This window comes from Phaethon aethereus, assembly GCF_964289735.1.
Source record: "Phaethon aethereus genome assembly, chromosome: 5".
Lineage (NCBI taxonomy): Eukaryota > Metazoa > Chordata > Aves > Phaethontiformes > Phaethontidae > Phaethon > Phaethon aethereus.
Genome location: NC_138579.1, coordinates 43,252,642 through 43,275,527, shown reverse-complemented (window position 1 = coordinate 43,275,527; position 22,886 = coordinate 43,252,642). Strand labels below are relative to the sequence as shown.

Sequence of the window (22,886 nt, the reverse complement as noted above, 5' to 3'; positions counted from 1 at the left end):
TTTCTTTGGGGCAACCACTTCCACTTTGCCACAGAGCAAGAGAAAACTGCTATTTCCACTACTGTGTTGAGCGCTCAACTGCTCTTTATATTACAGAGAGCACTGGCACCAGCAGGAAAGGGAGCACAGGCATGCATGCACTGGAAAGAACAACCACAGGAAGTTCCTTGCTCCTGAAATGTGGGTTCAAATCCTTGGCAGTGGAGGATAGAATGGGTCCAGATCTTCCGTGACCTGTACACCATACCAACAATTACTGCTTCTCCTCCTCCAGGTTTTGTGAACCTAGGTCCAAGTACATTCTATTTTGTTGGAACTACCCAACAAACTTGACCTGGATTTATAAATAAACATAAATTCTAAAGTTACATTTTTGGCACCTGCACTATATTTCTTTTGCCAGCTCTAATTAGGAGGCATCGAAGCTTTCTGTTCTCCCCTAGCACGGCTGGACTCCAGCTCAAATTTACAGCTTAATTTTCCTAAGTGTTACGAGTACAATATTATGTAATATTTTTAATTCCAGCATCTCAGAGCTCCCCTCATTCTTTGTAGAGATTTGGGCTGAAGGCAGGCTATGTGATTTTATCCATGCCAGGTTGCCCTTGCCTTTTGAAATTCCTGAAGAATGTGAACAGGAATTTATTATCTTCATCTATTCCTGGAAAATCTAATGCCCACTAACTTCACGCTCCTGTTCTCAGCGAAACTGCCAATTTTGTTAATTCCTATGAAAGTATTGCAGAATTGATGATTAGAAGCCTCAGTAGCAAGTATACTGAATGTCTCAACAGCCCAGACAGCCAGCTCCTTTCCCTACAAACCAAGGCCACCCCATACAATTCAGGTGCTGGGTACCCTTCAGAGGATAGTTGGTACAGTTAGGGTGTGGAGTATTCCATGTTGAGGAGTTGATTTGGGGCTCACGCTGTCACTTACTGGGGATGCACCACATGTCTCCTTCCTGGTTTTCAACAAATAGCTAGCTAGGCAGTATAGCCAACTCTCCTGTTTTCCAGTGTTTCACAGAGTGTGCAGAGACACAGGAGAATGGACTAATTGTTCAAACAGTGCCTACAGCCTGATGATTAACTCCACAAAGGTGCTAAGACAGAGCGACATACCTGGTATTCTTCAGTGGCAATCCTGGCTGGCAAGCTGGTACTGTAAGCCTTGGCCATACCGCTCGTCTGATTGCTGTCTGCTCGCAGGTAGAGGAAGTGTCCTGTGAAGATAAAAGTGAATCAGAAGAGACAAGATGATGTCTTGCTTTTTTTTATATACTCTCTTGAAATGATTTAACATCATTGTGCTGAAGCACAGTGTAAGCAAGATGACGAGCATGGCTTGCGAACAAATCTATTAGTGAGGATATAATAAGCACTCTGGTAGATTTCAGCAGCACAGAAGTCAACATCCCAAACCTTTTCCTGGAACATGAGTGCATAAACCTCAGACACCAGTCAAGTATCTTCCCACACAGGGGCTCACACTCATCTACAGTGAGCTCTTGATCAGCCCTAATTCTTACACCATTAGCATCAATGACTCTTGCTGATACAAACACTGGGTTGGAAGAGCTTATTTGTAGTCTTTGTTCCCAGGGATAGTTTATAGAAGCTCTCAAGAGACAAAAGGACACTCATATGGACCCTTCATTTTGACTTTGAGCCAAGACTCATCTGTGCTGACACTTCTGATTTTCAATCTGAATGTGTGAGGGTCTGGCCTCCCTCCTTTTTATTTACCAAGTTGACAGTTCTGGGAATTATCTGACTCTTTTTTTATTGTGATATTCTATGGCACAGAATGTGTATGATCACTTGGTCTTGGGATATGCTTACATGTGATGCCCTTCCTAACCCACTGGGCAGAGTTTGGCAAGGATCTCCAAAAGATTTGTTTCTACAAGCTGCCTAGTTCTGTTGGGCAATTTTTACTTTGTGATGCAGCAGCTATCATGTTGCTGAAGTACTCTGCAATTGTATAGGTCCTAAGAGGAAGAAGGAGGGAAGAACTTTATCTAGAGAAAAGAGAATGCATTATACAGGTTTTTTAAGGTGAAGAAGAATCCCAGTCTCTGACAGTTTCATGTTAATTTTGTTGCAGAACTTCTTTCATAATTTTGAATCATGTTCAAAAGTTAATTTTAGACACAGTTCAAGTTGTTATAGATAATACTGATTCTAAAGTTGATTTGGCAATGATGCCAAAAAATTTAAACCAATTTAAAGAAACCAAGTCCAAGGCTACTGTATATATACATACATATACACAGAGAGAGTGAGAGAGAACTAATAGGAACCTACCACCTGTGGCATGCGAAGTAGACCCTACAAATAAGTCATCTTGAATCATTTCGGTAAAGGCCCGAATAGACCAAGGAGATGCTGCAGTTTCATTCAGTGTCCAGCCACATGGACCCTCTTCAAAAGAGCAATGCGAGCCCTCTGGGAGACTGTCTACAATGGAGAATAAGAACAAGCAGGAAAATAGGAGAAACTTGATTATGGAAGAACACAAAAAGCAGCAAAACTCAAAACTCATTGTGGTTGTCTAAGCTACCCAACTTAGGCTACACAGTTTTTCAATGCCAAAATATTATTAGGTCTCGTTTGTTTATTTCCAGAGTCACCATCAGAAAGCCAACACCTTGCTTCTGGAGATATTTGAGACTTTGCAGTTCTGTCCTGCTCTAGATACTGTGGAAAACTGCAGCTCCCACAATCTAAAGAATGGTAAATCACTGCCATATGTTTGCAGAGGCCTTGCTATATACGAAATTGCAGGTATCACAAAGTTTTCTGTGTCCACTTAAAGGAAGGCCAAGCACCAGGTTATTTTAGGTCTCTGCCACTGTACTTGCAACAAAGCTAAATGATGCTTTTTAGTACCACATATACTGAGTCAGGGCATTTCTCTGTAATGATGTGCAAGATGAGCTCTGAACTGGTATCTTGGAGGGACAGATTTATGACAATGTTGGTGGCTGGCACTAGAAAGATGATCAGCACCTCCCACTGAAGGGAGATTCAGACCTTCAGAATTTCTCACCCAGCTGCAGACATGTAAATAAGGCTTTGCCTTTCTCTGAAGTAGCAACAACTACAAAAGACAGGTCATGGAGCTCCTTACTGCAATATTAAAAATACTAAACCAAAAAAATCCAAATCCATTTTATCCTATATAGGGTAAATTTTCAAAGAGAATCAAAAAGAATCAATTAATGTAAATAGGCTAAATTAATTCAGGAGGCAAAATACTGCATTAATCTAGAGATGAAATCAATTTAACTTATTTTTCATTCCAAATCATTTCTTCTAATGGGATGAAGGTTCCCACAAAGTGCCATGCCACATACTTACCACACCTCACTCCCTGTTCTTTGGCAGGGCAATCACTGATGAATTCGCAGACTTGTAAGTGGCTGACACAGCCTCCATGAAGGCAGGGGAAGGTGGAACCTTTGTCATATATAGAAAGATCCTGGTTTTCTTTAGATAAAGGAAAAAAAGAGAAAGAAGCCCAGAGATGAGTTCGCAGAATGTGTATGACCCTTCACGTGCATCAGCCTTCACGTGTAAGACCTCAGAAAGTGTCCTTTGGGTGATAAATGATACTCACATCTGCTTTTTACCATGTAGGTTTCTATCCAGGATGAGATTCCTGCAGATGACCTCAGCTCTCACAGCGACCAAGTTTATTGCTCCTTTCTCTCTCATTCCCTGTCTTCTGCTGTATTTGTGCTATCTTTAGATCATCACTTTCTGGGGTGAAAATGATTCCTCCACACCCCCCCCCCTTTTTTTTTTTTTTTTTTTTTTTTTTTTGCAGAGAACCTTGTAGCTTCCTACCATGGTGTGCTCCCCAGTTCTGCACACGTGACGGCGCAGCTGCCAGGCAGCTGTGGCATGCTGCATGGCACCCTGCCGCGGGAGGCAGAGGTACCTGGCTCCAGACTTGACAGACACATTGCTATGCGCTATTGAGACTCAGGCTTAACTAACACTCGTGCTGCTGACACATTTCCACGCCAGCTCTGTGGCACCCAGCCTGTGAAAAGAGCTGTTTCCCCAGCAAGTCGGCTCGCTGTGCGGGAACTTTACTCGTGCACCCTAACTAGACTAGACAGCTGTACTCTGGGAGCATTTGACTGACTGCACAGGTACCCAGCAAGCAGGCTGAACACAATTTTTAAGTCTGATATGTCCCAAAAACTTGACTCTTAATGTGCCCAGCCAGTCCTGTGGATGTGTGTGCGCACAGGTCTATTATGCACCTGCAGGTTTGTATAGGTCTCTTCTGGACAGGCTCCCCTTTAGCAGAGCTCTGCACAGAAGTTCCGCTGGGATTGTTACTGCTCTGGAAAATATGCAAAAGTTTGGGAATCGATTCCAGAAGCAAGAGAAAAGGACACCTCTGCAGCAATCCAGATACACAATCTGAAATAGTATTTCTTCATGGGACTGTATCGCGCTGGGTACATGCATCAGCTTATTTAGGGACTGTTTGGGGGTGTTTAGCATAGTGCTTCAGGCTGTATGCATCCCCTCAAAACTCCATGACTGTCAAAAAAAACATTTCATTGAAAATATAACATTTGTTAAATTAAAAGATTAATAACTGCAGTAAATTCTCTAATATGATCAAAACCGGTCTGGTGTTATACTATGAAACAGCTCTGTGAAATCAGGATTCGCTTTTTACATTTGAAGCTTTCTTCATTGCATTCCAAGCTATTTCTGCAGCGTCTGCAGAGCAGAGGCAACAGCATGCTATTAATGCATGAAAACCAGGAAGTGAAGATCATTACGTCTCCAACCTGCAGGCTGCCTGTACCGACAGACTCTTGTACTTCCAAGAAGCCTAAATGACATTAGCAAGGTTCTGCACAGCTACTGAGGATCATTTGCATGACATTCAGAACAGGACTGTAAGTGCCAGGTAAAACTGAGGATTTCTGAGCTGAGCACTCAGTACTTTGGAGAAAATAATTGAACTCCAATTATTTTCATTTTAGACAGAAGTTCTCAGCCTGCCAGTAGCAAACAGACGCCATGGAGTGCAGATCAATGTTTCTTTTCTTTATAGATTTGGAAGATAGAGCCCTGGTATGGAAAAGGCTTTGTTGACATAGGGTAGTCTTTTGTTCTTGATTATTTAAGAAAGAAAAATATTGAATGCTAAAACAATCTAGGCAAAAAGACTTTTCCCATCCCTGTTACTGGATGCAGCATAAGCCCTGTTGTTTTCTCGTACATAGATCAAGCAAAGCAAATGTCAAAAGCAGAGAGGATCACTTAAATCAGTTCTATAATTCTGAGCTTCAACCCTGCCTTCAGAGCAGGTAAACATGCGTGCACACACATAAAGCACATGCAAATGTGACCCTTGACAGGTAAGCACTGCCAGAAACCCCAGAGGAGACTCATCTTTCATCTCATCATTTAGCTCCCATCTGACTGACTCCCTGATCACACTCATCAATTTTGGTGAGGATGCTGCTCTGTTTTCTGACTGCATTTGGTTATTCCAAACCTGACTATATTGCAACATACCGTGAAAGCAGTTCCTGAGTTGCAAGGAGCCCACTGCCAGTACTCCAACATCTTGTGCCCCACAGTTTGAATACAGCAAGGCGATTTTAAAAGGTCTTTCTATGCGGCCAATCTGGGCCATCAGATATTTCCATTTCATCCTGGAAGACAACAACGAGCTATTAGATATACACACAGCACACTGGAATCCATGGAGTCTCTAGCATAAAGATTCTACACTGTACCAAATAAAAGTAATAGTGTTCACACAGGGAATAGATTGACTAATGTGAACATATCAAACAGGTGTTAACAAAAAACAAGTGACATTCAGCCTATCAAGCTCATGTTCAGTTATCTTTGCTACAGATCCTATGGCTAATGATGAAAAAAATCCAACTGTTGCCATTGATCCTTCAGTTAAAATGTGGCTTAAATTGTCACCAGTTTTGGGGACACACCCCCATATGTGCCTTCCACATATAAGGCTGTGTTCTCTTCGCTCTTGCAAGAACAGATCAACCAAGCAGCTGCACAAGTCTCTAGGTTTCCTCAAGCTAACACTGACATTGTGTGTTCTGGAAGTAAATGTCTGACCCTGAACATTTCTTGGTTGTGTCAAGTGTAAGAACATTTTTCTGTGTGTTCTCTATCTCATCTCCCAGCTTAACAAACTAGAGTGCACCCACAAAGCAAGGAGAAGAAGAGAAGTGGTGTTCCAGAAAATGCAGATTGCTCTGGCAATTTACATTTCACCACGGAACAAATGCCGTAGCCCCTAGGCAGCACAGGTTTCTCAACTGTGTAGCACTTGTGGCAGTTCGGAGAGAGACAGATGGTCCCATGCACTCTAATTTTAAAGATGGTTGTTAGGCATCAAAAGCTAGAGAGAGATACTAAATTTCAAATTTTCAAAGTACCTCACTCAAAATAATCTGATAGAAGTCAGGGTATCCATGTGTCGTTAAAAAAAATCCAGCAGGATTCTTAAAAATCTTTCTATTTTGTTTTTAAAAACTGTCCTATTACCTCATGTTAACAAGACAATAAAATACAGTTAAAACTATATGTTATTATTTTGTAAAGGGATTGGAGCAAGGATAGTGACAAAGGAATCCTGCTCTAAGCTTTTTTCTGAAAAGAGCACCAGACAGAGATAATTTACCCATACCCTGGATGCTGCTGGTGTTGCTGGGGGCACCCTGGACAAGTGACTCTAAGTCAGTGCCAGTGGGATGATAAGGAGGCTAGGCCACAGTGTCAAGATGTGTTACTCAGGCTCTGCTCCTAGTATTACTTTTTCATTTGGGAAGTGCCTTCAGCTGCCATGAAGTGATCATCTAGACCTCAACTTGCACCAGAAATGCATTATAAGGCAACTCCTGGACAACAAACACATCTCTACTGGAGACAATGTGAAAATCACAGACCACCTAATTTGCAACTTGCAAAAGCAACTTTAACTGTTTATCACCCTCTCCACTTTTGCTTGCCACTGATTAGTTACCTAACTCATTCTTCCCTTCACAAACCAACTATATACATTTTTTCTGGTGAGATTTTCTTATTATCCCTTCGATGGCATCCCCCCATCTTCCACTTTCACCATTGCATATTATACACATAAATACCCACAGATACCATAAACTCATCCGAAGGTGAACTCCTCTTATCAAGATGACCCTATTTCTCCTGTTTCCTGTCCCATCATATCATATTCAATAGTTCAATATAATTTAACTCAGCTTCAGAAATCTCCAGTCCTGAACCACAGCTGTACCATCTCTACTACCCAACAAAGAACGACTGCTTTGCTTTCATTCTGTATTACAGTGCATCTTCAGGAATGACTAACACTTACAAATATATCTTATAAATACATTTATAAATATAATCCCCCCGCCACACTACGGCACAACATCTGAGAGCATTCAGCACTGACCCAGAACTGAATCACTTCTGCTACATGACACAGCTTTGTTCATCACTCCATTGCATCCTGTTGGCCACAAAAATCAATGGAGCTTAATAAATTTAAGTGTTAAGTTACAAGTTGCAACCCACCCCCAGCTGAGACATCACAGTATTGCTAGTGTTATCACCCCCCTGAGTACAGGAACCTGTAGCACACAGCCTCTGATTCACAACCAGCATTACATTTAGTGGTAGCAACTAAAGATACTACTGCCCCGCAGCTGAAAACAATGACTAGTTCAGCTCCGCACTTTAATCCTACATGGTTTATGGACCAGATGCTTTGGAACTTGCCATTTATAGCCTGATATATCAAAATAAATCAAAACCACTGGTGACCTATGTCAATAAACCAACCTCTGAAACGTCACAACTGAGAAAGACACACTTTCCATTCTGCCATCACTGCTGGGAGAACCGGGGCATCTGGAAGAAGAGCAAGGCCACTATCTTAAACCACTACTTGTGTGAACTGGCAGCTCTTCCAAGTCAGAGCCCTAAGGTCCCACAAAATATTCTAGTTCTGTACTGAAATATCTCTAGTACTGAAATTTGACTCCTTTCATAACACCACAGGAAAAGCTGGCAAGCATCCAGACACCACAAAAATGACAAGTAACTTTGCGTCACCCAGAATACTTCTGTCTCATCATCTGAAGGGTATTTGCCTTCAGAGGAAGCCTCCACCCCAAGATCCGACTGCAGCAAGATTTCCAATGCAGTAAATAATTACACCTTCTTTGCTTGGTCCCACTATCCAGACAATGGCTAGTCAGAGCCAATTTAATTTTCTTAATGGAATCAGGACCGAAGCCCATTGTTGATCTAGCAGAAGATGGATCATTGCAGCAGGCTTCCAGATAAGCCAAGCTTGGCAATACCTTTACTATTGATTTTATGTCAAACCAGATCTCAAGTAATGAGGTAATATTACTTTTCTAAATAGAGATGTTAAAATTGATCTGTATGTATGGAAGGGCTATCACTCTGACTTAATTTTGAGAAATTTGCATGGACAGAAAGTTTGGAGTTATAAGCAATCTGATGCTTAAGGCAAAAGGATTCAAGATTCACCCTGCAAACCTAAATTTTCAAATTTTCTTTTATATATTCAACTTTTGATTTTCATCAGCCTCCCAATCTCCTCTGCTGAGCAAAAGTTTTCCTCCCCCTCCTTGCCAATCCTTTCTATACCATGCCTTTCCATATCCAACAAAGGTAACTGATTTTAAGAAAGACTGTTGTAATATTAAGAGCAACAATTTCTTCACTAAGGGTGAAAAATTCATTAAAGCTGAACAGGAAAGCTGAAAGCTTTTCTGAATGAGGGACACCCACTGCATGGGTTATTGCACAAAGGTATGTATGCTAAATGCTTCTAGGCTCAATCAGTGAACATACAAATTAGAAGCTTTATACTACTCTTCTGCATGCAGGAATTTGTTATCTGCAAGTGTTCACAAACATCCACTTCCAGCCACTGGACTTGAAAGGAAATAGATGAGAGCGCAGAACAGATGCCTACCCCTCTTGCCTTCACCAACCAGTTAGAGGGTTCTTATTTGACCCACTGTATTTCTGGGTACAATTTCAACAGAAGCATGAGGGGCAGTAAATCATACTCCCAGATTAGTGCTCAAAATTCATAGACCTATATAACAGCTGGGCAGCCTCTCCTTTTCTAGCTGCATTTTTTAATCAAAATGGCTGTGCTCATTGTTGTCAGTATGTATTAGGTATTTTCTGAGGATGCTTACCAGATTATTCCCTTTCAAAGGCTTATGTAGTTGGACACCTAATTTATGAAACCCAAACGACAAATGTTTTTCTAGACATTCAGATTAGCTATATGGCACTGTTTCCATGTACAATAGTAGAAGTTAAATAACTTTTGTGGATAAAAACCACAGTAGTAGAACAAAAGTGTCAAAGATGGTAAGTTTCTACAAGTGTCTCAGAAGCTGACAGGGTACTTTAACACCACCACCTCTCCAAAAAAGGGGGAAGGCACAAAAACCCCTAACCAATAGTTGTTTTATCAGGTAGGCTAACTGAAAACCCACGTGTGCAGAGGGTCATGAACTTCTTGCTTTTTGACCTACCAAGACTATCATGGCTAGTGCCTTGTATTTCATAAAGAAAACAGAACAAAATCAATTTGGCTTACCACAGAAAGGGAAGAAATTATCCCTGCCCCAAGTGATGCTTTTTCACTGAAATCAGTGCTTAGAGTTGGAAGAAAGTAGCCCCTTACTGAAACAGTTTCAGCTGACAACACTGGAATAATTGTGGTCAACAGCAAACACAAGCATGTGAAACCATTCAGAACAAAAGCACACAGGACTTGGAAGAATTTTCAGCTGTGATAGTTTCTGAGTCTGTAATAAAGAGGGAAAAGGTGGGTGTCCTGGTTTCAGCTGGGATAGAGTTAATTGTCTTCATAGAAGCTAGTCTCCCAGCTGAAACCAGGGCAGTGGGATAAGCAAAACAGTAAAACAGACATCAGATGTGACTTGAACAAGCACCGTAACTGTAACCCTGAGAAAGCCAAGACAGCTTTCTGAGCCAAGTGCCAGATGAGGAAGGTTTGGACTTGCAAGCAAAACTACAGGCTCTTTGATGTTTGAGCTCTATTGAGATAATGAGAAATATAACTTTATATAGTTTTTGTAAATATATAAAATTTCAAACACCTCACTCCCTCAGTGGTTCCCCCTCTAATGGTAGTAACTTGGAATACCCATGCCCTATAGGTGTGGTATATAACAATATATACTGTTACTTTGCCCTACTTTTTCAGAGGGCATGGTGTCTGAAGGTCCATCTGTTTCTTTGCTCTTTCACTAGGGTACATGTGTGAAAAACTGAGTGGCAGCTTCACTACTACCGATTTAATGATAAATCCTAGTAGTTAGTGAGGTGGACAGGACAGCAACTTTCTCTCATGGATGACATATATTTAAGCTTTTGGGAACTGTGTAGCTGATGGGTCCTGAAGAAGGAAACATCATCTGGAGAAGATTTCTAGGTCCAGAAAGAGGACAGTTCACCAAAGTGGTCTGGTGCAGCTGGAATTTATGAGGAAATATAGTTTGATCCTGGAATTGAGGGGTGACGGAAGGGACTGAAGCAGGATTTTCTGGCATGCCCGATTATCAGAAGAGTGACACTTAGCCTGTTATCTAAGTTTCTGCTCTGATCTCAAGATAATGCCTTGGTAGTAATTGCCAATGGTTAAACTATGTCCTACGCATAGGCATCTCTCTCTCAATCATTTGCTTATTGTCCTCCTTGTTCTGTTCTAAATTGAGTGGCAGTGTTTCATTAACACAGAAGAGCTTGTAGAACTCCCACTCCCTATAGAAAGCCCCTGGAAAGCATGAACGCTTCAGAATGGTTTCTCTTCTTAACCACCAATGTTGTTAAAATCTTAATCATGGAGTGAATGTTCATTTCAGACTACCTGCCTAGTAAGAAGCAGCTTAATCACTGTGTTAGAAATACATTTTTTCCTGCCTGCATACTCAGATTTTTCTGGAATTGTGCAGAGATTTTAAAGAGCTTCCCTGTAAAGAGGGGGAAAAGGAAGGGTATTTGACCTAATTGGTTCCTAATTTTGTTTTGTCTCTGTTCCTTCCCCTTTCTATCTTGATTTAAAACAAGACTCAGTCACTTTCCATCTTTAAAACCTTAATACTAAACCCTCTGAACTTACCAGTGCTTCACTTCACTCATCAAGAAAAAGTAGTACCAGGGTCTATGCCAACTTCCAGTATGCTAACTCCATTCTAATAAATCTAAACACCATCACTTTACAGAGATGATAATCTTTATTTCACGTAGAACTGTTTTGCAGTGCTCAAACAAGCTGTTAAACAACATCTATGATCCATTCCAGAGATGCTGCAATGATTGTGAGCAAAGCCTGGTCTGGGCAGCTAGGTATTTCAAAAAGGTATTTTATGAGTTTATATAGGGGAATGAAGCTGTGATTGCAGTTGCAGAGGCTTGTCAGATACTCAAAGCAGCAAGGGTAGTTGTAGGTAAAAATCCCAGGAAATGCAACATATTCCTTGTAAAATTGGCAAGAAGAGGAAGGAGTAGCCAGGAAGGAAGTGAGCAATAGCTAAAAGCAGGAGAGAGAGGAAGGGATCTGAAAGAAAATAAATACGTTTTTTTAGTCAGACTCTGCTATCTTTGGCTGACCAGGAGTCTTGGCTACAGATCTCCATGGAGCCTGGGGTGAGCCAAAGAATTCAAAGAAAACAAGAACTAGGATCTATTGCTTAAGTTCTCCATGGGAGTCAGTCAGGTGATGGAAATAAAAAGCACTGCTGTGTGTCTGACCCAGGTTCTTCACAAGGCACATTACAGCAAAGGAAAAACAAGCACATGGAAAATGGCAAAATCAGATGACACGTGGACTTTTCTCCTTCTTTTCGTGTTGTAATTCATTCCCTTTGCCCATTCCTTCTCCTTACTGCATTCTGCTACACACAGGAATTAAACAGTAAAATACTGGGAAGTTGAAAGAGAAGAGAATACAGGACAAGATCCAGGGCTGTTGCCCTTTCTTTTTTTGTCTTTACATCTTCTTACCTCTGTCCTCTGTTTTTCCTCTCCCTGACCTCTACAAAAGAAGCACAAGAGGATGGTCCTGAACTGAGCAGACAGAAGGAGAAAATTATGAAAGAGGTAAAGTTAACCCTACCTCAACATGAGAAGTGTGATCCTTGTAACAATGATAGGACCCCTTGAATACTTAGTTATCAGTCATGTTACCAAGGCAGTCTTTGAACTGAGTGCATTTTACAGCTATAGTCCTAGCATCAGTGAGAGAGTCAACCACTCTTGACCCTTCCGAAATGTGAGGGAAGAAGACCGAGTCCTAAGTAAGTGTGTTCTTTGCTAAGGGGACACACAAAACCTGGGTCTGTTTCATCCTGTCAGGAAGCTGCACACTTCAGTCCTGACAGTTCTGCCTTCATTTTCTCCTGTAACAGCAGCAATGATCTCAAGAGAGGAGAAGACAGTCATGAACAGTGGCCTGGAGGGACTCCACCCTACCCTACAATTCAAAGTCTAAACAGCTGCAAATTGATTGTCTTACCCGGCATCCTCCTCATGGCCAACTTTCAGAGAAATTATTATATTTCTGTTTGTCTCCACATATCTGATTTCAACTGTGAACCTCTGGAGGAAAGGAACAGCATCCTGTGAATATATGGCCAGTTCCAGCAAGCAAGAGTCCAAGCTCCCAGGCAGGATGGGGCTATGCAGGCTGAACTCACATCTATCTGGGAGCCTACTGGTGTTCAGGAGGAAAACGTCCCCTGTGAGGGAAAAAAAAAAAAAAAAAAAAAAAGAAGAGACACCCAGTGTGGATGGAAGAGAGATAATAAGAGGAAAATGGATAAGGAGTTTGAAAAAAGGAATCATGAGAAGATGAGAGAGAACTATGCACGATAACCAAAAAATAACAGAAAGTAGAGAAAGGAGAATAAAGTAAAAATGAGGGAAATAAGTAAAGAAGTGACAAAAGGAATGAGAAGAGAAGAAACCAAACAAAGCAGGGTGAAGACATGTCCAACAAAACAGAAGCCAAAGACTTTGCAAGTCAGACAACAGACATGTGGCGCCAGACTTGGCTTATAAAGGATTGAGTTTCTGAAGAGAAATCCAGTCTCTAAGCAAAAGTAGCTTATCCTAAAACAGGGAGATACAAAAGGAGTATATAAAGGGGCTGGCTGTATACAGGATACGTACATATACAACTCAGGCAGTACACGTACATTATATGGTTCTTAGTGACTCTTGGGCAGTGACAGCACACTTAGGAGTTGTGCACCAGAACCAGCATATGGCAATACTTTTAGTGACATGTGCCTGAGGCCTCAGCATGTTGCTGCCACCCACAGCTGCTATGAGTGCTGGGAGAAAGCAGATGTCCATTCGAGGGGAACTGTAACTCTACCTACCTTCAACATCTCCATGGGAAGAACTGTTTTCCAGAAGCAGCTGCTGCCTCTCCTGAGGCACCAGGACACCAACTGAAGATAACACCCAATCCGGTTTTCCAAAATTATCTGTAGACGTCACCCATGAACAGCTTGAGCCGATGATACAAGAGATTTCTGTTATGAGAAACCAAAGGTTTTACTGAGGCCTTCCCCAGTTCAACAGGCAGGGGTGATGCAGGCACATGAATGAACAGACGTACAGCGTATGGGGGCTATCTCTCCCAAGAAATGGAAGAGTTGAAGGGAAAAAAGAAAGTTTGTCTTGCAATAACAACAGAGTCTCTCCCAGGGTGGGTGAAGTAACATACTAGAAAGAAAAATAACCCCACAAATTCTTGGCAGGTGTAAATCTGCATCCTCCCACTGGTATGAACAGTGAATTTACATCAGTGGAAGGTCTAGCCCATATGTACATAAAATCCTGAGTGAGAATAACACCTAGAGTAGCAAGGATATAGAAACTGTACGAATTTAGCATTTTGCCAGAGAGGAACAAATGAAACTCTAAGGTCAACCCTCTCTCAGCAACAGAAAGAACTTGACAGGGTCTCAAGCAGAAGAGCTGAGCAATGCAAGCTTTACATATTTTTTTACTATTATTTTTTTAAACCGTTTTGCTTTCCTCCAGCACGATAGACAAGAACACCCTCTTAACAAACTCCAGAGTCTATTCACAGCACTGCGAACACTAGATCATCCTGGCCAGAATTTTTCATAATCAACATGTTATAAACCAGACAAGAAGTAATTCACTGTTCTCTCATCAATCTAATATAAACTCCCTGAAGGGATGTTAGCTGCACAAAGCTCTCCCACACGGAGTGGGGCTGAATAGATACAGCAAGCTGATATTAACTTGCATGATTGTTTATTTTCAGTAGTAATAATAATATTACAGTAATAACTGGAGGACCCACAGGCCATATGAGAAATAATAAGAGACTAAACATTCGTATTTGGGATCCTGACATTCAGAGGGTATTCAGACCTTGCAAACATGAGCGACACAATGTTATCCCTTTAGAAGCCTATTCCTGGGGAGAAGAAAAGACAGGTATAAAGAACAGAATTAAGGCCAGGGACATAACAAGGATAGGTAGTCAGGTAGGGCAGAAATAAAAACATAGGAGCTTTGAGAAGATTGGCTATACTTTAACTAAACTTTCACAAAAAGAAGAAATGGAACCATCTTTTTAGTGCAACAGCCAAAGTAGACAAGTTTTCCTGATTTTTAGAGTTAATTGTAACTACATTTTTATAAAAGAGCACCCAGTGTGCTGGGGTAAAAGAAACGTGGATGTTAGAGCTGCGCATCGCTGTGGCTTGGGACAGGCTGTGAACTCCCACCTGAACAGACATCCACCCCCAATTCCTCTGAACGCTCCCCAGCCCTGTACAGCCTGCCGCCTGGGCCAACCACCTGAATAGCTTCTCAGCCCACCTCGTCAAATCCATACAGCTTAGCAAAGGTCTACTCTGCTGTGCAGCCCATCACGTTTAAATGGAAGCCACGAGCAGATGAACCGGCAAATTGTGCGTTGCGTGTGTGTGTCTGCAACGCCAGCTTCCAGCAGGGCGCAGGAAGGAGGATAACAGCCACTCTCCTGACTCTGCTGGATCTAGGGAAAGATGTCTGTGCACAGCTTCAGGCTATGGTTTCATGATTCACTAAGACAGCTTTAGGGATCTCAATAGCTCAGAAACTCCACAGCTGTGTGAGACAAAGCAGAGTCCTGATCCAGACCTCTTGTGCTGTTTCAAATGTATTAAAGTTTGACAGGTTAATTCAGTACCCACAGACTTCTTGTCAGCAGTAGTAATATTTTTATCAGGTACAAATCTAGTTGGTCATAAAACCCAGCAAGCAATTTCCCTCACAACACGTGCAAGAGAGCAAAATGAGAGCTCGGGAAATTCCTTTTCTTTTTTAAATAGAGGATTACTTGAAACTAATATTTGTCACAAAATCATTTCATTAAATCTTACCAATATCCCTGCTTGCAGTAGCAAGGACTGAACCAATGCAGACTTAATCTTGAGAACATGCCTCACATAACAGAACAGTTCACACCTCAGATAAATGAACACAACATTCTCCTTCAAAACCACCTAATTCCCATACTCTGGGAATATTCCCATACTCTCTGGGTTATATAAAGCCTATCGGCCACAACCTGAGGCCTGAGAGGACCTGAATGCCTGGAAGGAGTGTCTGAAATAGATCAGGGAAGTTGTTGACATCTGGTAAAAAACCATCTCTGAGCTTTCTGGCAATGGGTCATGTGCATTGCATTGCGATAGATCAGTCAACAAGAAGCTGTTGTTTAACGTAAATCACAGAGCAAAACAACCGAGTACACTCATGTGGTCACAGCATAAGACAACACTGAAAGCTGCAACCTCTTACAGATGCTTCATATCCAGCTTTGCTTAGCACCTATGAACCTGGAGAACTTCAAGCATGGGTCCCCAGAATGGCAAAATGTGCAGAACAGAAAAGGAAAAAAGTGAAATAGAGAGAGAAATATATCTATATTACTAAAATCAGCAAAGGACGTATTTTAAGGCGTTACAAAAGCGGTCTGAAGAAGCTTAGATTGAAGAAAGCTCGTGGAAGGTCACAGGGCATGTCAGAAGGAGGTTCACACTTTAAACAATTAGATACCATCTGCAAGACTATATATGTTACTACATATATGCGTGTTTTTTATATATATATATATATATATATATATATATATATATATATATGTTACTATAAGGACCTCCTCTTTGGGAAGGCTAGGTCACCTTGTGACCTCCTGTGAGGAATGCATGTGACTTTTCTAGCATGCACAGGCCTTTCTTTATTGTTTAGCATCTTCATTAATCACCTGGACCAAAGGGGTAGAACGCACCCTCAGCAAGTTCAGAGGTTACAATACAGGGAGGGGAGCAGCTGCCACACCAGATGGCTGTGCTGCCGCTCAGAGCAACCTGGACAGGCTGGATATTGGGCTGATAGAAACCTCTTGAAGTTCAACAGCAGGAAATGCCAAGTCCTGCACCTGTGGAGGAATAACCCCTGGCACCAGTACATGCTGGGGGCCAACTAACTGCAAAGCAACTCTGAAGAGAAAGACTTTGGAATCACAGAATAATTAAGGTTGGAAAAGACCTCTAAGATCATTAAGTCCAACCATCAACCCAACACCACCATACCCACTAAACCATATCCTGAAGTGCCACGTCTACACATTTTTTGAACACCTCCAGTGATGGCAACCCCCTGGGCAGCCTGTTCCAATGTTTGATCACTCTCTCCTCAAAGAAATTTTTCCCAATATCCAGTCTAAACCTCCCCTGGCACAAATTGAGGACGTTTCCTCTCATCGCTAGTTACTTGGGAGAAGAGGCCGACACCCACCTCACCACAACCCCCTTTCAGGTAGTTGTAGAGAGCGATAAGGTCTCCCCTCATCCTCCTCTTCTCCAGACTGAACAAACCCAGTTCCCTCAGCTGCTCCTCATAAGACTTGTGCTCCAGACCCCTCACCAGCTTCGTTGCCCTTCTTTGGATATGCTCCAGCACCTCAGCATCCTTCTTGTGGTGAGGGGCCCAAAACTGAACACGGTATTCAAGGTGCAGCCTCACCAGTGCCGAGTACAGGGGCACGATCACTTCCCTACTCCTGCTGGCCACACATTCTGATACAGGCCAGGACGCTGTTGGCCTTCTTGGTCACTTGGGCACACTGCTGGCTCATGTTCAGCTGGCTGTCAGTCAGCACGCCCAGGTCCTTTTCTGCTGGGCAGCTCTTCAGCCACTCCTCCCCAAGCCTGTAGTGTTGCACGGGGTTGTTGTGACCCTTATTAAACCTTGTACAGTTGACCTCAGCCCATCGATCCAGCCTGTCCAGATCCCTCTGTAGAGCCTTCCTACCCTCGAGCAGATCAACACTCCTACCCAACCTGGTGTCATCTGCAAACTTACTGAGGGAGCACTCGGTCCCCTCATCCAATTCATTGATAAAGATATTAAACAAGATCAGCCCAAAACTGAGCCCTGGGGAACACCACTTGTCACCAGCAGCCAACCAGATTTAACTCCATTCACCACGGACTCTCTGGGCTCAGCCGTCCAGCCAGACACCTGTCTAAGCCACGAGCCACCAGTTTCTCTGGGAGAATGCTGTCAGAGATGCTGTCAAAGGCTTTACTAAAGTCCAGGTAGACAACATCCACAGCCTTTCCCTCATCCACTAGGTGGGTCAGCTGGTCATAGAAGGAGATCAGGTTGGTCAAGCAGGACCTGCCTTTCATGAACCTGTGCTGGCTGGGCCTGATCCCTTGGTTGTTCTGCATGCCCTGTGAGCACCCTCAAGATGAACCGCTCCATAATCTTCTCCGGTACGGAGGTCAGGCTGACAGGCCTGTAGTTCCTGGGATCCTCCTTTTGGCCTTTCTTGTAGATGGGCATCACATTGGCAAGCCTCCACTCATCTGGGACCTTCCCTTTTAAGAAGGATTGCTGATAAATGATGGAGAGCTTGGCAAGCTCCTCCATCACCTCCCTCAGTACTGTTGGGTGGATCCCATCAGGTCCCATAGACTTGTGGGTGTCCAGGTGGCTTAGCAGGTCATTAGCTGCTTCCTCCTGGATTATGGGGAGTTTATTCTGCTCTCCATCTCTGCCTTCCAGCTCAGAGAGATGAATACCCTGAGGATACTGGGTCTGGCTATTAAAGACTGAGACAAAGAAGGCATTAAGTACCTCAGCCTTTTCCTCATCCTTGGTGACAATGTTGCCCCCTCCATCCAGTAAGGGATGAAGATTCTCCTTGGCTCTCTTTTTGCTGTTACTGTACTTGTAAAAACATTTTTGTTAGCCCTTACGACCATGGCCAGACTGAGTTCTAGCTGGGCTTTTGCCTTTCTAATTTTCTCTCTGCATGACCTAATGAGATCCTTGTACTCTTCTTGATTTGCCTGCCCCTTCTTCCAAAGGTGATAAACTCTCCTTTTTTTTCTGAGTCCCAGCAAAAGTTCCCTGTTCAGCCAGGCCGGTTGGCTTCCCCTCCAGCTTGTCCTATGGCACATGGGGACCACCTGCTCCTACGCCTTTAAGATTTCCTTCTTGAAGAATGTCCAGCCTTCCTGGACCCTTTTGCCCTTCAGGACTGTCTCCCAAGGGACTTTCTCAACCAGTGACCTGAATAGGCCAAAGTCTGCTCTCTGGAAGTCCATGGTAGTTGTTTTGATGACTCCCCTCCTTACTTCACCAAGAATTGAGAATTCTATCATTCCGCGGTTGCTAAACCCAAGACTGCCCTGACCACCACATCTCCCACCAGTCCTTCTCTCTTTGTAAACAGGAGGTCAAGTGGGGCACCTCCCCTGGTAGGCTTCCACCATGTTTCTGTGATGGTAACTAAGTCATAGCTGTCCCACTGCACAATGGCTTCCAGCTCCTCCTGTTTGCTGCCCATGCTGCGTGCATTGGTGTAGATGCACTTGAGCTGGGCTATTGATTTCACCCCCAACACCGGCATGCCACGTCTAGGCTCATCTCTAGTGATCCTCGTTTTATTCCCTTCCCTCTTCAAATCTAGTTTAAAGCCCTCTCGATGAGGCCTGCCAGCTCATAAGCAAGAATCCTTTTCCCCTTGGAGACAGTTGAATTCCATCTGCTGCCAGCAGGCCTGGTGCCTTGTAAACCGCCCCATGGTCAAAAAACCCCAAAATTTCAGTGATGGCACTAGCCTCTGAGCCACATGTTAACCAGGTGTGTTTTCATGTTCCTTTCAGTGTTCCTCCCTGCCATTGAAGGGACTGACAAAAACACTACTACCTGTGCTCCCGATCCTTCAACCAGTTGCCCCGGTGCTCTGAAGTCCCTTTTAATCACTTTAGACTTCTTTGCGCAACCTTGTCACTGCCAACCTGCATAACCAACAGTGGGTTATAATCAGTGCGCTGAACCAGACCGGGGAGTTTCCTCGTGATATCTCTCAACTCGGCCCCAGGGAGGCAGCAGACTTCCCTGTGGGTTGGGTCTGGTTGGCATATTGGGCCCTGTGTTCCCCTCAGAAGAGAGTCACCTACGACAATTACCCTTTTTTTCTTAACAGGGGATGTCTTGATGCGTGGGGCTGACTGACTCACCCTAGACAACCTTCCCCGGATGGACTTTCATCTATATCCTCATTTGCCTGGCCCTCAAGATCCAGAGCCCCATGTCTGTTGTGTAAGGGCAGCTGGGACAGTGAGGGAGACCAGGAGGGGATTCACCTACCGCCCAGAGCAGGGAGCTGTTTCCATTCCCCCTCACCTCTTAGGTTCCTTCTGCCTGATGGCTTCTCGCTGAGCCTCCATCTGCTGTCTTTGTCTCAGGGATGGTAGGGTGTGGATCCTGGTGGACAGCAAGCTATGAGCCAGCAAAGCCTCTGCAACAAAGGCCAACAGCCTTCTGGGCCTTATTAGGAAAAGTATTGCCAGCAAACCAAAAGAGGTGATCCTTCCCCTCTACTCAGCACTGGTGAGACCACACCTGGAGTACTGTGCACAGCTGGATGGCTCCCCCATCCAAGAAAGTTACCAACTTACTGGAACAAGTCCAGCGTAGGTCCACAAAGATGATTGAGGGACTGGAGCATCTTTCATAAGAGAGGCTGAAAGAGCTGGAACTGTTCAGCCTGTAGAAGGGAAGGCTCAAGGGGATTTTATCCATGCATACAAACAACTGATGGGAGGGAATGAAGAGGAAGATAGACACTTCTCAGTAGTGTCCACTGACAGAACGAGAGGAAATGGGCACAAATAAAAAAAGAAACAGGAAATTCAATCTGAACACAAGAAAACACTTTTTTACTGTAAGAGTGGTCAAAGACTAGAACAGGTTGTCCAGAGAAGTTATGCAGTCTCCGTTTGTGGAGGTATTCAAAAGCCATCTGGACATGGTCATAAGCAACCTGCTCAAGCTGACTCTACTTGAGCCGGGGGTGGGTTGGACTAGATGATCTCAAGAAGTCCATTCCAACTTCAACCATTCTGTGATTATTTCACTAAATGAAAAGGCATCACTTCAATTTCCAAGTTTCCACACCACTGATAGCAACTGGTTCATTTCTCAGGCATTTGTGAAGTATGGTGTTTGCTACATCTATCCTGGCACCACAGTAAGACCAAATTTATCCTACCTATCTCACAATCATTTTGTCCAGCTCACTGGGCTTCTACAATGCCTAGAAAAAGAAAATTCCAGTTGCAAAAAAAAACCCCAAAAAACCACCACATTTCATTTAGTGTCAGGAAAGGTAGTTTGTTCTATAACTGCTGGAAAGCAGCTCCACTAATTAGCTTTTATCTCAAGAACTCCCAAACCCAAATCTGGTAGATTTTACTGTGCTGATGGAGAAGATTTTTTTTTTCTTTATTTTTTTTTCCTGTTGTTCTGTGTTTTGGGTTTTTTTTGGGGTTTTTTTGGTTTTTTTTGTGGGGCTGAGCGGGGTGGGTTTGATATTTTGGGGTCGTTTTTTTTTTTTTTATAAGGCAGTAAGGGATGCCCTTAAGGTTACACTGGCCTTTTTGAGTCATTGCTCCATTTCCAGTCAGAAAGCCAGTGGGACAGCTTTCTGGTAAAGGGTCCTTGTGACGGCCAGCATCTTGCACCTAGATTCCAAAGTAGAAACAAGGAGGATGTAAGGAAGAGGACTGTAGTACCTGGTTTAGAAGGCTGATGCAATGACACCATCCTGTTTTTTGCCAGGGAGAGCCTCTGAGGTGGATTTGGTGAAGAAGAGTTTTCTTCTTGCGATCCGGAACAGGAGACAACAACTATAACAAAATGAAAAGAACAGGGGAAGAATTTGGTGTTTCTATACAAAACTATGCTCCCATATGGTTAAACATGAATATATATTATAAAAAGCCCTGTTATATTACACCCATCCCCATTACAGTGTACTGGTGCGGTACTGTCCTGATGATGTTTCGAAATAGTCCTAGCACTTCCCAGAAACATAACTACAACAGAATACTTTACTTACTAATGTGTTCTTTACTATTCTTCATCCACCCCCCTTTTTACCAGTATATAACCTCTACAAAGAAACTGTGTATTCCGTTAGTGCTCATGTTGCAGCAACAGTACATGTAGCTGCCTGCCAACAACTAAACCTCTAAAGCATTCATGTTGGATGGGGCTTTGAGCAACCTGATCTACTGAAAGGTGTCCCTGCCACGGCAAGGGGATTGGACTAGATGATCTTTAAAAGGTCCCTTCTGACCCAAACCATTCCATTAGAAGAAGAACTGTAAAGTATATGTTAGCTATACAATATATGACATGGATTTATCAACAACCTTTTGGGAGGACCTGCATAAGTGCTCTCATCTTCACTGCACAAGAAGATGCCCCAGCTGAAACTAATGCTAATGAAACCTATGCATCGTTGCATACATTCAGAGAACAGATTTCTTTCTTACTGCCAGGCAAGAAGCATGGATTTTCAAAGGAATCAGGTAACTTTCTTGTATCTGATACCTAGTAATAATCCACCTGCACTGCTCCATCTCAGGGATCCCTTTGTCATATATCTATTAAAAAAACCTTAATTGATAACTGAGACATTTGCTCATAATTATGATACCAATACATACACATTTAGGCATTTTTATTCAGATCAAATCTTGGAGTCTGATGTAAAGTTTGGTTGTGCTGGAAAAAAAAGACCAAAATCTTAGAAGATGTAAAAGGCCATAGAAAGGATTTTCTACTTCACTAATGTGACTATTAAATCCAACATGCTAAGATTTGCTGGTTTTAAATTGAGATGTTCTTCTGGATCAAATTTTTGTCATTCAAAATAAAATAAATTTACCAAAATTATTATTCATTGTATACTTCTGACAATTAAATATTCAGTACCTTCTGACTTCTCTTTGGAACAATTCATACCAACAACGGCTTTTTTATTTATTTAGTCCATACATGTGAAAATATACAAGTCCCAAACTAAGGATGCAGTAATCTTTATTTGAGATTTTCTGTGGTCTTTTCTTTTCTAGGAATCATAAAGAAGGTGACCAGAACAAATATATTTGTTTTCAAAAGGTTTTCAAAGAAAGAGATGCAAAATGTGTTTCTTTCAAACCTCAGGCATGTGTGTTATGAATTCAGCAATATAAAAATGTGAAATAGTGTCAGAAGAGACAGGAATCCTATTCACATGAACTGCAGTTGAGACAAAGATGTATATACATGCCATTGAAAACAGCTAAGATATTCTCAACAGAACTAATTTGAACAGTAATATTATGAAAACATACAGAAGGATCTAGAAAAAGAAATACAAAAAAACCCCAAAACTTGAAC

General features: G+C 42.6%; 1 protein-coding gene across 1 annotated transcript in view; it reads right to left on the bottom strand.

The window, feature by feature from the left end:
• Positions 1–22,886, bottom strand: part of LTK (leukocyte receptor tyrosine kinase) — a gene marked incomplete at both ends in the record, with an annotated part of 99,626 nt that overhangs the window by 36,471 nt on the left and 40,269 nt on the right. The window contains 7 exon segments of the mRNA XM_082000165.1: positions 1,125–1,225; positions 2,310–2,462; positions 3,366–3,500; positions 5,559–5,698; positions 12,622–12,844; positions 13,490–13,645; positions 21,233–21,346. Of these exon segments, the coding sequence (XP_081856291.1) occupies positions 1,125–1,225; positions 2,310–2,462; positions 3,366–3,500; positions 5,559–5,698; positions 12,622–12,844; positions 13,490–13,645; positions 21,233–21,346 (1,022 nt within the window).